Source organism: Portunus trituberculatus, chromosome 49, assembly GCF_017591435.1.
Source record: "Portunus trituberculatus isolate SZX2019 chromosome 49, ASM1759143v1, whole genome shotgun sequence".
NCBI lineage: Eukaryota > Metazoa > Arthropoda > Malacostraca > Decapoda > Portunidae > Portunus > Portunus trituberculatus.
Window position 1 is genome coordinate 4,540,360 of NC_059303.1, and position 15,000 is coordinate 4,555,359.

The 15,000-nt window shown below is 39.0% G+C and overlaps 2 protein-coding genes across 8 annotated transcripts in view; both read right to left on the bottom strand.

Moving 5' to 3' along the window:
• LOC123499066 (translation factor Guf1, mitochondrial-like) overlaps window positions 1–5,726 on the bottom strand; it is a 28,395-nt gene extending 22,669 nt beyond the window's left edge. For 3 of the 6 annotated variants that reach the window (XM_045246665.1, XM_045246664.1, XM_045246663.1), the window contains exons 1-6: window positions 5,347–5,726; window positions 4,332–4,418; window positions 3,941–4,164; window positions 1,333–1,451; window positions 637–909; window positions 207–344 (exon numbers count right to left, since the gene is read on the bottom strand). In XM_045246665.1, the coding sequence (XP_045102600.1) occupies window positions 207–344; window positions 637–909; window positions 1,333–1,451; window positions 3,941–4,164; window positions 4,332–4,381 (804 nt within the window). In that variant the 5' untranslated portion in view covers window positions 4,382–4,418; window positions 5,347–5,726. The remainder of the gene's footprint in view (window positions 1–206; window positions 345–636; window positions 910–1,332; window positions 1,452–3,940; window positions 4,165–4,331; window positions 4,419–5,346) is intronic. The other 3 variants (XM_045246667.1, XM_045246666.1, XM_045246668.1) reach the window with 3 other exon arrangements.
• Window positions 5,727–7,447: 1,721 nt separating this feature from the next.
• The window catches only part of LOC123499394 (transient receptor potential protein-like), a 20,528-nt gene continuing 12,975 nt past the window's right edge, over window positions 7,448–15,000 (bottom strand). For both annotated transcript variants that reach the window (XM_045247336.1, XM_045247337.1), the window contains 4 exons: window positions 10,438–10,583; window positions 8,831–8,986; window positions 8,509–8,613; window positions 7,448–8,193 (listed from right to left, as the gene is read on the bottom strand). In XM_045247336.1, coding sequence (XP_045103271.1) covers window positions 7,765–8,193; window positions 8,509–8,613; window positions 8,831–8,986; window positions 10,438–10,583 — 836 coding nt within the window. In that variant the 3' untranslated portion in view covers window positions 7,448–7,764. The remainder of the gene's footprint in view (window positions 8,194–8,508; window positions 8,614–8,830; window positions 8,987–10,437; window positions 10,584–15,000) is intronic.

A 15,000-nucleotide genomic window follows, 5' to 3' on the forward strand; every position in this document is an offset into this window, starting at 1 on the left:
AATCCAGATATGACTCCTGGCTAATTCAGCTTTTAATCCAACACTTCAAATTGGTTATTACCAAATTGACACTTAAAGAATGTGCAATATTGTATGCAAAAATTATGTAGTATTTACATAGCTATGAAAAAAAAAAAAAAAAAAAAAATACATAATGCAAGTAATTTGCTTACAAAGTAAAACAAGCAAGACATTGCAATCATTACCTTGTATTTATCAAACCAAGAATCAAAAAGGAAGAGCCTGAGAGGAGAATCCACCGTGCATTTCTCTGCTGGAGATGGTACACCTTCGATGACAGCCTCCAGGACATTGGTGACACCCATACCCAACTTTGCTGATATCTGTAGAATGGGGACTCCATCAGTTTTTTGCCTACAAATAAAAGCTTTTACTAACAATGAAGATACTTTTATTTAATCTTTTTAATTAATCAGAAATTTTTTGTTATATCATTACAACACAATAATTTATGGAGAAAAAAAAAAGGTTAAAAAAATCAAACATTTATTTGTGAGTTTAAACAATCTAGTTGCAAGTAACCATGAGTTTATTTTACTTCCAATATTTATACTTCCTGCTGTGAGATGTGACAAATGGAATACACATACTAAAACAGACACTACACACTCATACTTGCAACACATCATCAGGATTGATTTCAAAAAGGGTGAACAGCTGCTCCTTGACAGCCTCAGGGTCAGCATTCTTTAGGTCAATCTTGTTCAGCACAGGAATGATGGCCAGTTCATTTGTGAAGGCCAGATAGAAGTTGGCCACAGTCTGTGCCTGGACACCCCCATTTGCATCAACAAGCAATATGACCCCTTGGCAGGCAGACAGTGACCTTGACACTTCATAAGTAAAGTCAACATGACCAGGAGTGTCAATAAGGTTCAGCAGGTATTCCTGAAATGGTACAGTGAAGTTATCAACATCAATAATCTGAGGAAGGCATATGAGCATATGGACACGTGCACCTATGTACACATGAGAGAGATTAATAAACTCCTTAAAACATACAAATAACTAATTCAATTTTCAAATCACACAAAAAATAGATGAGTTTATCTTTTTTTTTTCTTTCTTTTTTAATACCATTTTAATTTCACGGGAATTTGTGGGCTAAAGGGGATACTTTTTGGGGTACCTCCTATCTCAAAGCCCACCCGCTAGGAAACCATTGCCCTGAGTGAAGAAGCACAACCTACACTCAGACCGTGGACAGGATTCGAACTCATGTGCTTGGAGACCCCTTGGACCCCAAAGCACGCATGGTTCCACTGTACCACGGCGGCTCCTTCAAATGTTGGTCTGAGCGAAATTTCTTACCTTCCCACGATATTTGTAAGTAACAGATGCTGTCTGAGCTTTGACTGTTATCCCTCTTTCTCTCTCTACCTGAAGTTTATCAAGGACTTGCTTATTCTTAGTGTCTGCTTTGATGGCACCTGCAAAAAATCATTACTTTGTCAGCCCAACATTATACATAAGTGAAAAATAACTGAAATCATACTCAAAGGTAATTCTAGCAAGTATGAGCAATAGTGGCTCATGGAAAAATTGAATGGAGGGACTGCATCACTGCAAGCTTCACACAACAGTATAATAATAATAATTAAAAGAAAAATAATAAAAAAGAAATAATTAAACAAAGCATTTTATAAACTTAGTTATATTTGTATTATGCAACATAAACATAGGCCTTGGACTAAGCATCTATAGAAACAGGCTGAGCAGTGAGCAGTATCAATTGCAGCTCAGCAGTCTTTAGTGCCAAAATATCCTAAAATATCGTACATGAAACTTCTATTTTTGTCTCATCTTATTGTAAATTTTCAAAATTTAGTTAATAAATATTTAGAAAAAAAGTAACATATAAGAACTTTTTGTTATGACAATTTGATAGCCATGTATTATTCTAGTGCAGTGGTTCTCAAACGTTTTCATGGGCGACCCTATTTGGAACATTTCATTCCTTCGCGACCCAGAGTAAAGTAAAGAGAAAGAAAATGTACAATGATATATAGTTATATACACGGGCCTGCATGGGCCCACTGCCAGTCCAACATACGCGTTTGATACAGGAGTCATTCCTGTTAGAGACACCATTACGTGGGGCCCAGGAGGAGGGAGGTGGGGGGAAGATGAACATACATAACAAAAGTAATTTGTGGTTAAAGAAGAATAATTCAATTTAGTAACTGAAATACACTGAAAGCATGATAATGTTCCTGTGTCCCTGCGACCCATCAAAATTGATCCATAGTTTGAGAACCACTGTTCTAGTGTGAGATTGATAAAGCGAGTGTCTGGGCCTAGGGGAAATGCAGCTCCTCAGCTCTTATGGGCGAGCCACCACTGATTATTAGTATAGTAATCACTTCCTGAAAGCCAGTTTTCTTCTGATAAACATGAAGGTACAAAAACAGAACTTGGAGAATACACTAGCTGATGCTGTATAAAATTCACTCTATCTGATCTAAATAACATACAGAGAAAAAAACGGTAAATTTGCAGTTTGAGCCAATACACCCTATCTTAAATTTCTTTTTCCCTAAGTCTAACAAGCTTGGGGACCTCCTGGGAAAGCAGGATTTTTGGGTGGGAAAAGAAAAAATGAGGCAATTTGGGGGGACTGAAAAATCTAAGGTAAAAAGACCCATTTTTAAGAGAAAAAAGGTGAAAATCACAAAATTCATGAATACTTTTCACTGAAATTATCCTAACCTAACATAATAACCTCTTCCCTCCCACCTCCTCCCCTCCAACAAGCTTGGGGGACTGTGAGGAATCGGGGGTTTTGGGGGGAGCCAAAAGAGGCAAGATATGGCGATCAAAAAAAATCTAACGTAACGTAACCTAACCGGGGACTGTGTCCCCCTGGACCCCCCCCCACAACACTAACCTAATCTTAACATAAACCTAACCTAGCCGGGGGGGCTGTGCCCTTACCGGACCCCTATGCAACACTAACCTAACCCTAACATAAACCTAACCTACTGTATCCTTGCTTTGGGGCAGCTTCCCTCCCCCCACACTGGTTCTCTTATTGCTTCACACAATATGCCCTACCTCTACCAATACCCATCCTCACAATACCTTAACGAAAGGATGAAGATCCTGGCTGGTCCTCTTCTTGATTGTACACTGACTTGCATAGCAGGAGCGATGATTTCCCAGCAATCAAATTGACAACCTTTACAACTAATGTCACTGGTGGCCATGGCTCAACTGCGCACACAGATGTCTGTGCACCTGTCTGCACAGCTGTGCCCCGCCTACGAATACATATAGCAAATTCCCATTGGCGCAGCTCGTGGTGTTAAGAGGTGGTGGCACGTCATTGGACAAAAGAACTATAGACACAATAAGAATCCTATTCACCAGTTACCCACAAGCCCTAGCTATAAACAAATGCAAGGCAGTGTACTGCTCATTTCCGAGTGTGATGGAGCTCCGTGGCTCGCCGCAGCTTGCTGGACTTAGAGAAAACTCGCCGAACACCGCACATTTGAAGGCTTGTGCTGAAGTTATTACTAATTTCCGATAGGGTAAAATGGGGTTAGAAATGCTCATAGAAGTGTGATGTAGACCGTGAGAATGTGTATAGTTACATGTGGTGTATTGGCTGAAACTGCAATAATACCAAAAAAACAATATGACATGAGCCACGCTATTTGATTTTCCTTAATGTAACAATGCTTCTAATAAAAAAAATCTTCATTCTTGTCCATGGCTCACATTATCTGGAACCTGCTTGCAGTGCTAGATCATCTCTGATTGAATATTTTCCAGTCACCACAAACTGCACTATTTGATCACACGTTACTCAAATTCCCATTCCACCATCTTGGGACAAATACACACCATTCCCAAAATTGCACTACACTTCTAAACAAATGAAATGTAAATAAAATTTCCTATAGTTGCACACTACCTGTAATTTCTAGTATTCGGTCAGCAAGGGTGCTTTTGCCATGGTCAACGTGAGCTATGATGGAGAAGTTCCTGATGCACTGCAGAGGAAATGTTGATAAATCAGGAACATCTGATGTGGAATCTTTTGGTCCCTGGGATTGGCAGCAGCGGTTGGCTGTCACATGCACCCAACGTGTCGCTGGGCTCACCTTGCCTCTCACATTCCTGAACGGTATCAGGGAACTGCCTCAGAATTTTACAAAGGTATTACATATTACTATAATGAATATTTATTAAAAATACATAAATTACTTACTGGAACTATAATTACCACAAGCTTACCAAAACCAATATATTTAACTGTTTCATATACAATGCTTATATTTACTTACAGATGCATGTGGGCTTACCTTAAGGCCTTGTAATGTATTCTTGTGAGTAGTCTTGGTGATAAAAACATCTTTTATGACACTTGGAAGTCCTGATATTCCACACATCTGACAGAAAAGTATTTGTAATAATTCTTTGATCTACTTATCCTAAATACAATTTTGCAGACACTAGTAAGGATGAAGCTTATACTGAATATTTGTTAATTCACGAAGCTCATAGTGATGATGTGAATGGTTTCCTCCTCCACCTGACTGACAATGATGAAGTAAGGAGCTATCATAATGGAATAACTACACCTAAAAAGAGTTTTCTTTCTCTTTCCCTGCCTCAAGAAGCTGTTGGGACTCTGAGCTCTTGAGGTAAAAAGTAAACAGGTGTTCTATTCAATGCTTTTGGAATAATAACCCTCCTGAAAAATCCCAACACAAGGTGACTGTACTTAGCATTAAAAGACTAAGACAGGGTGAGGCTAAACCTTAAAAGATGAGGATGAAGGACGATTATAGCTAAAAGGAAAGTATTCATTGATACCAGAACTTTTCCTGCATTGCTACACAAACTTCCAAGAAAATTAAGCAAAACTGAGAGATCACAATGGCCAGCAATATAAAGGCCACCATCCTCTAATACTTACCTACGAAACTATCTATTAACCTTGGTGTACTGTGCTGGTAATGGAATGATAAGTTTTAGTATTCTTTATTTCAGTATATAATATGAGCAAAGAGAGAGCATGGCAAGGCTAAGAAATGTACACACCCTATTGAGAGTTGTCACATGGGTGAGCAAGTTTGCTTCCCTCACAAACAAGAGATAAATCTTTGAAAATCACCATCATAATTATAAGTAACTTCAGTCAGGTTAAAATTACTGAGAATGAGAAGCCCTATTTGATGAGAGACATAAGAAAACCCATTCTCAGACTGACAAAAGACAAAAACACCATACTTGTCTGATTAATAAAAAATACCAATGATATAAATATAAATATTTCTAATCACAACCATTAGCAGAAGCTTGAGTCAGTCTTACCTCATGTACAGTAATAGATCTCAGAGACCCAGACACCCACAACAAAGTGACAGGCAGGGCACACTGGGCACGTCTATCAGTGCTGGGTGAGGGCTGGCGGGGTACTGGAGGGTGACGGGTGGCAGGAGGCGGCTGCACTGGATACACCGGTGTTTCATGCAGCAGACAGCATGATCCGCATCACAGCACAGCGCCAGGCCGGGCCACTGTTCCACTGCAGTCATTCACATTCATCCCTAAACACTTACTTGGCTCCTATTCTGTCACAGCTGTCAGACGCTGTCTTTCGACTTAGAGGGGATGCAAAACACAATGAAATTATGCAGGACACGCAGAGGACATGTGCCGCTGAGTACAACACTGTTCATGTTTGTATGTCGCTCTCGGTCAGGTCTTGTGTTGCCTGCGTACGATGACTAAATATACATTATATATATATATATATATATATATATATATATATATATATATATATATATATATATATATATATATATATATATATATATATATATATATATATATATATATATATATATATATATATATATATATATATACAAGACTAACATGTTGGTCTTGTTCACATTCAGTCGATTTTGCAACTTATTTCATGTTGTGACGTTACGGAGAAAGGCTTGAAAATGTGGTGTCAATATAGAGAAGATTTTGAAGTTGATGAGAGAAAAAATAGCACATCTGGGACCCTAAAAGTGAATTCTACAGCAAAAAAAAAAAAAAAAAAAAAAAAAATTACGCAAATGGGTGTTCAGTGAGATAGCCGCCACTCTCCGATGACTGCTTCCCTCGATGCAGGGTGTTGATGGCGGTGAGGATTGAATGCTTGTGATGATCTAATTTGATAGCAATCGTCATCGTCACCAGAGGAAGACATCCTGTTGGGTAGCTGTTTGTTTACACTTACTTCCCGTCAACCAGATGATACTTCCCAGTCGCTATGTGTGAATGTGTTTCGACTAGCGACTCGCAATTTCATTCGCATATTGACTCGTGTGAACCCGCCTTTGGCCGAAGGAAGCCAGCACACTAAGAATTCTTATACCCACGAATTTTTCTCCAAACCCAATGGTAGCAAGAAGGCAAGACTCGTAGATGCGGAACACCTTACAAACTGAAAATAAGTTTATTCTTCAAATGTAATAGGTTTATTCATTTTCAACAAAACTGAGGACAATCTTTGGTATGCTGCGTAGCTCCTGGAAGATGATCATTAGATAGAAAAAGTTTATGAGATATACATAATGAATATATATACTGTGGTAGATCCTGATATGATGCCGTGGCTATTTCCTATGTAAAATTGTTGAAAACAGAGAAAATAGATAGCTAAATAAGTGCGTACAAATTATAAAAAGTGTAAATAAGTGGAACAAAATTACCTACATTAAAAGTAAAAGAAAAAAAAAAAACTACGAATACTAAGTTAATTAAAGCAGCAGTCTCTCAATGCGAGTCACTGATGCGTTATTGTTTGCACCACATTGACGCTTCTCCCCCCTTCCCCCCCATCCCGCCTTTCTCACCGCCCCTGACCCTTTAACGAAGCCTTCCAGCATGGCAATGCCAGGTGTAACACACACAGAGGTGAGATGAAGTGAGGGGAGAGAGGCAAACCTCGTTCACCGAGGAAAACCGATGACCATTCTTACATCCAACCTACGAGCAGTGTCTGGATGTCACGTAAGGGACTCAGCCTGCTGCGTCCCTTGGGAATCTAAGTCATCCTTAGAAAAATAAATAAAATAAAACAAATGATTGTAAGAGAAGAAAGTTGTTCGATAGTTCACAATAAAATGGCGTGACAAACTGATTTAGTGATGTGTACAAACAATAAACTACGTTTTATGTTGCTTCGTGCAGAAACAGGACTCTAATAAAGGTGCCGTGCTCAGTCCACGATAATGACGATAATAGTGACAATGGTGATGGTAGTAATAAGGACGATAATGATGATGATGAGTAATAATAATTTAATAATAATAATAATAATAATAATGATGATAATAATAATAATAATAATAATAATAATAATAATAATAATAATAATAATAGTAATAATAACAATAGTAATGATGATGAAAATAATAATAATAATAATAATAATAATAATAATAATAATGATAATATTGATAATAATGCCCTCACATACTTTATGTGAAGTTGCTGAATGGAAGGAATATTTTCTTATCGGTAGGATAAGTTAAGACACCACATTTACGTTTTTTGTTGTTCCTCTAAATCTACATGACGACGAGACAATGTGATGACGTGATGGAGGTCTGTTGATCACCTCGTGCAACTATTCAATGCTTCCATCTCTACTCAAAAAACTTCCCTGGAATGGTGCGAAAGGAGATATGAAGAACAAGTCGATGGTCTGACCTGCCTTTATATTCACTACAGCCAGCCTTGGGATTTGAAAGTTGGGCTTTTCGGACCTGAGGAAGTTGTCTGTTTGGGGAGAGGCTGTGAGGGTGAGGATGACTTGGGCGGAGGTTTGGCTAGGGCTGCTGCCTTGGGTGGTGGCTGTGAGGGTGATTTATCCGGTGCTGGGGCTGCTGGCTTGGGTGGTGACTGTGATGGGGATATGGCAGGAGCTGGTCCACTGAGGGTCTGCTTTTGTTGCCTGTCAGGAGTTTGGGTAGGAGACTGTTTGGATGGCGCGGCTGTGCAAGGCCGATTATCAGGAGTGGCCTGACGGGGTTGCTTGGATGGGGTGGCGGAGCGAGGTAGCTGGCCTGGGGTTGGCGAAGACGGGTTGCTGCTGCCTGTCACGTGGCCCTCGGCGTGTAGTTTCTTCACCCTCTTCCAGCCGCGGCCGTATTGCTGCCGGAAGGACAGATACGAACATCAGGACGCTGTGTGAATGCCTGCATTACTATCTTCTTGACATATTGGTTCTTAAATAAAGCGGTAAATCAATAAGGAGTTTTAAAATACTAGAATGGATAATTGGAATGCATTTTTTTTCTAGGAACTAACACATGTAGGTAAGTTTTTTTTTTGTTGTTGTTTTTTTAAGCTTCCCTCCTCAGGCCTACACATGCAGACTGCATCATACTCTCTAAAGTAATACTCTAAGATATCTGTGATGTTATTCTTGTCATGGGTGCGTGGCTGTTCCTATAAAGGCGGTTTCACCTGATTGGATTTTTCTATGGCGTCGAGCTCCTGGCGGGCTCTCTGGAGAATGGTCATGTTCACGTCCTCTCCTATGAACACTCCACTCTTCTGGTAGTACTGGACCTGCAGCGTAACGTTATTTTGCATGAGTTAACTGATGTTCATCGATACAAATCACCTTCCCTAAATCATCCAAAATATATATAAGTGTTCCACCTACTCCTTCTATCTCACATATCAATTATTTGACCATCTTAAGACATCTAATTAAGAGTGTCAAGAAAAAGAGTCTCACTCTACTATGCAAGTGTGGGGATTAACTCTGTGCATCGCGACTCACAGTCTTCCACCCATTGGGTCGCTTGATGCTGCTGGCGCGCACGTTTTGTCTCAAACTGGTGCGTTTCATGCTGGTGCGGCTCGACCCGATGAGATCTCTTGTGTGACCACGCTTGCTCATCCGCACCTCCTGGTTCCAGTCCTTCTTCTTGTTTTGCTGCACGAAGTAATGTTTGTTTATCAGGAGATTCGTAAATAGCAAAGCAAACGACCAACCCTTTAGAATTCAACAAATCACGCAGGGACGACACAGAACGCCTGACTTCTGATCTTTCTAAGATTTCTGATAGGGGCAGAGAAAACTTAGTAGTGTTCAATGCCTTAAAAACTCAATTCCTCAATCTATCAACTCGACACAACCTTTCAGACAAATATACCCCTCTTCTTCAATGACACTCATTTGTTCCCCTCTTCTACACTGAATATCCTCGGTCTGTCCTTTACTCAAATCTAAACTGGAAACTTCATATCTCATCTGTTGCTAAAACAGCTTCTATGAAGTTAGGCGTTCTGAGGCGTCTCCACTAGTTTTTCTCTGCCCTTCAACGATAACTTTGTAAAAGGGCCTTATCTATCCTTGTATGGAGTACTCTTCACATATTTGGGGGGCTTCCACTCACACAGTTTTATTGGGTAGGGTTGAATCAAAAGCTTTTCGTCTCATTAACTTCCCACCTCTTTTTTTTTTTTTTCTTTTTTTTATACCATGTGGGCTTTTCACGGGAATTTATGGGCTAAAGGCGTTACTTTTTGGGTACCCCCTATCTCAAAGCCCACCCGCTAGGAAACCGTTGCCCCGAGTGAGGAAACCCAACCTACACTCGGACCGTGGACAGGATTCGAACCCGTGCGCTTGGAGACCACTCGGATCCCAAAGCACGCATGGTTCCACTGTACCACGGCGGCCCCTGATTGCCTGTCTTCAGCCTCTTTTTCACCGCCGGAATGTCGCACCTCTTGCTATCTTTTACTGTTGTTTTCATGCTAACTGCTCTTCTGATATTTCTAATTGCATTCCTCCCCTCTTCCTGCGACCTTGCTGTGCACAGCTTTCTTCTTCTCACCCCTAATCTGTCCATCTCTCTTATGCAGTCATTAACCAGTACTCTCAATCTTTCATACCTTTCTCTGGTAAACTCTGGAAATCTCTGCCTGTGTTTGTATTTCCAACTTCCTATGATTTTAGTTCATTTAAGAGAGAGGTTTCAAGACATTTGTCCCTGTCTTTTGGCTAACTCTATCAGACACGCAAGGGGACTGGCAACTAAATGGGCCATTTTTTTTTTTTTTTTTTTTTTGTGTCCCTACTGACACAGAGCCTTTTGTCCTTAACTTGCGCTTATAACACCGGACTATGTTCTGAAACGCTTCTGTTCCTCACCTCCACTAGTTTTCATGCTCGATTTCAGGTCACACAGGTCTTTGAGAATGTTTCTCTGTTTCTAGTGACACACTGCTATATTATGAACAAGATAAAGTCTTTTAAGAAACCAACTAATAATCTCTGTGGCCTTTTAAAATGGTTGTGGTTGGAGAGGACAGCATTTCAATTGTCCTTGCCACTCTACAAAAGCACACTCTCCTCAGTAAGGAGTCACACACACCCACCTTTAACTTGAAAGCTGTTAAGAGGTTAATGGATTTTTTGACTACTCCAGCCAATGACTTGTTGACGTCAACGCCTTCCACCAAACCGATGTTGAATCCCTTCATAAGCCGTCGCTCACGAGCCTGCTGCTTCTTGCCGAAAGTCGCTGTGCAGGAGAAGGGAAGAGGAATGTTAATGAATAGGAAAACATGCGAAGAAAAGCCATTACACAATTTCCTCAAGTGTATAATTCATTATTAAATGTGCGTTGAGTATTACAGTGCAAGATAAGAATGCAGTGGGAAAAGATGACGCACACACACACACACACACACACACACACACACACACACACACACACACACACACACACACACACACACACACACACACACACACACACACACACACACACACATCCCGGCAGGGTGGAGATATTTGGGTGTGTCTCCTTTCACGTGTAGCCCCTGTTCACCTAGCAGTGAGTAGGTACGGGATGTAAATCGAGAAGTTGTGACCTTGTTGTCCCGGTGTGTGGTGTGTGCCTGGTCTCAGGCCTATCCGAAGATCGGAAATAATGAGCTCTGAGCTCGTTCCGTAGGGTAACGTCTGGCTGTCTCGTCAGAGACTGCAGCAGATCAAACAGTGAAACACACACACAGACGAGACGCGGTAGAGGAAGCACGCAATACCGTCGCTCCCGAGAATCAGCTGATCTTCACTACCTTTGTTTGGGTTTGCAGTGGCCTGGGCGAAAAGTGTGGACTCATTTTTTTTTTTTTTTTCATGAATACAGTGTTAAATAATAATGAGTGAGAAAGATATTCCATCTAAATGCAGGTATGTGACAAGGGAAAGAATGAAAGCTGATGATGACAATGTTGGTGAGGGAGAAAGAGAATTTGAAGGCTTTGATACGGCGCAAACTTCACTATTTGATAGAGTCTTGACTATCGAACGTAAATTAGATAAATTGATAAAGGAGAGTATGGGAATGAAAGAGAATGAAGAACAGGATAAAGAGCTCCAGAAATTGAAAGAAAGGATAAAAGAGTGGAAGAAAACGAAACTAGGCTAAGAACCGAAAATGAAGAATTAAAAGTCCAAATAGCGAACTACAAGAAATTGATGGAAGAAGGACTCGGTAAAGCCGAGAAAGAAAAAGAGAAGCTAAAAGATCTAGTTAACAAAGAAGAAGAAAGAGTACAAGACGTGATTAAAAAAGAAGTACAAGCATGGAGAATCCAAGATAAGAAAGACAAGGAATCATTTCAAGAAGTATTTCAAGAACAGTTAAAAGAAAGAGATGAAAATATGACAAGCAAAATGATAGGAGTCCTCAAGAAAAAAGAAAATTTAGTAAGAGAAATTGCGGAAAAAGAAGAGTGTAATTATTTTTAGACTGAAAGAAAAAAATTGTTAAATATAGACCAAGAAGGGAAAAAGACGAAATGAAACCAGTAAAAGACCTACTAAAACATCTGAATGACGAGGATAGACAGAACTTAGAAGAGGAAGTAGAAGAAATCCATAGAATGGGACCATATCAAGAAGGAACAGTGAGACCAATTAAGATATTACTAAAATCACAAGCAGCAGCAGAAGAAGTACTATATAGAAAAACAAAACTCAGAGAAACAGAAGGTTGCAAAGATATATATATATATATATATATATATATATATATATATATATATATATATATATATATATATATATATATATATATAGAAAAATAGAAACGAGGAGGAAAGGAAGAGACACAATGAACTGGTGGCAGAAGCAAGAGAAAAAATAATGAAAGGTCAGAGGAGGAGAAGAAGGCATTTTTTGGAGAATTATAGGAGACAGGATAAGGAAATGGTATATAAAAGAGAAAGAAGAGAAAAAATGGAGCAAGTTTAACTAAAAATGATAAGAACAAGAGATTAAAAATGATGTATACAAACATAGATGGGATTTTATCTAGTAAATTAGAATTAAGAGATTACATAAAGAAAGAAGAACCAGATATTGTATGCCTGGTGGAAACAAAGTTAAATGAGGCAATAAAAATAGACATAGATAAAAGGTATAATATATGGAGGAGAGACAGAGTGGGTAAAGGAGGAGGAGTCATGATGATGTTAAGGAAGGAGATAGTGGTAAATCAAGTGGAGTTTGGGGAAGGAAAATCAGAAATACTGTATGTTAAGATGCATATTAATAAAAGGAGTTAACAATCATTGGAACATATGTGCCACCAAAACAAACTCATGGACTAACCAAGAATATAGAGACATGATAGATGACACAATAAGGAGTCTTACAAGAATCATTAAGGAAAGGAGAAAAGTGATATTGGTAGGAGATTTCAACTGTAAGGAGGTAGACTGGGAAAATTATGAAAGTGGTATGGGGAAGATGCCTGGGAGATAGATTCCTGAACCTAATGATAGATAATTTGATGGTCCAAAGAGTAAAGGAAAACACAAGATTCAGAGGAAACGATGAGCCGGCAAGATTAGACCTAGTTTTTACAAGGGATATACCAATTAACGATGATATAAGATACAAGTGCCCATTGGGAAAGAGTGACCATGTAATATTAGAAATGGATATAGAAGAAGGAAAGGAAGATAGAGATGAATCATACAAAGGAGACCGATTAAATTACAGAAAGGCTGATATTGAGAATCTCAAGAACTATTTTAAAACGTAAACTGGGAGGAGATGGAAAACTCATTAACGGTTCAAGAGAAATATAACTTATTTTTGGAAATATACAAAACTGGGGTCAGGAATATGTTCCGAAATATAGACCTAAAGAAGAAGGAAAGAAAGATTGGTTTAATGCAAGATGTGCTAGGGCAAAGGAGAAACGAGATGGAGCATGGAAAAGGTGGAGAAGAAACAGAAATCCAGAAAATAAGGAAAACTTCAAAACAGCAAGAAATGAATATGCTAAGGTGAGAAAGGAAGAAGAAAGAACTATGAAAAGGACATTGTCGAAAAATGTAAGGAACAACCAAAATTGTTCTACAGATTCATAAATGGAAAAATAAGACAAAAAGAAACAATAGAAAGGTTAAAAGGAGAAACGGAATGGTGGAAGACCCAAAAGTATGGCAGAACTGTTAAATAGTAAATTTCATGAGGTCTTTACTAAGGAATCCAAATTTGAAAGACCACAGGGTAATAGAGAGACTGTCTATATGAAAGAGATTAAAGTAACCAAGCTTGAAATAAAAAGTTGATGACGGAATTGGATGAGGAAAAGGCAATGGGACCGGATGAAGTCTCAGGCAGAATACTGAAAGAATGTAGGGAAGAACTAGCAAGTCCAATATACAACATCATAAAATGCTCAATAGAAAATGGAACAGTGCCAGTGGAGTGGAAAAGAGCTGAGGTGGTTCCCATATATAAGAGCGGAAGGAAGGAAGAACCTTTAAATTACAGACCGGTATCACTAACTAGTGTAATATGCAAGATGTGTGAAAAAGTAATAAAGAAGCAATGGATTGAGTTTCTTGAAGACAACAAAATATTATCAAATAGCCAATTTGGTTTTAGAAAAGGTCGGTCATGTGTAACAAATTTATTGAGTTTCTACTCTAGAATAGTTGATAAAGTACAAGAGAGAGAGGATGGGTTGACTGTATTTATTTAGATCTAAAAAGGCTTTTGATAAAGTGCCACATGAAAGATTACTATGGAAGTTAGAGGAGAAGGGTGGCTTAAAAGGAAGCACATTGAGATGGATGAAGAATTACTTAAGGGGGAGAGAAATAAGGACGATAGTTAAAGATATGAAGTCCAAGTGGAGAACAGTAGACAGCGGAGTGCCACAGGGGTCAGTATTGGCACCAATACTTTTCTCATATATATAAATGACATGCCAGAGGGAGTGAACAGCTACATAAATCTGTTTGCGGACGATGCGAAACTGTGCAGAGTCATTAAACAAAAGAGGATTGTGAAATACTACAGGAAGACTTAAACAAGATCTGGAAATGGAGCAAAAAATGGGAGATGGAATTCAATGTGGACAAAAGCCATGTCATGGAAATGGGAAAAAGTGAAAGACGACCAGTGGGAATCTATAAGATGGGAGATGGAGTAGAACTAGAAAAAGTAAAAAGGAAAAGGACTTGGGAGTGACAATGGAAGAAAATAATCAACCGGTAAGCCATATTGATAGAATTTTCAGAGAGACGTATAATTTGCTAAGGAATATTGGAGTAGCATTTCACTATATGGACAAGGAAATGATGAAGAAATTGATAAGTACTAAAATAAGACCTAGATTGGAATATGCAGGAGTTGTGTGGACTCCCATAAAAGAAACACATAAGAAAATTAGAGACTACAAAAATGGCTACAAGAATGGTTCCAGAATTTAAAGGGATGGCATATGAGGAGAGACTAAAGGCAATGGATCTACCAACCTTGGAGCAGAGAAGAGAGAGAGGATCTGATACAAGTTTATAAATTGATTAACGGAATGGATGAAGTGGATAATGAGAAACTGATCCTGAGAGAAGAATATGACTTTAGAAGCACAAGATCGCATAGTAAGAAACTAAGGAAGGGACGATGTC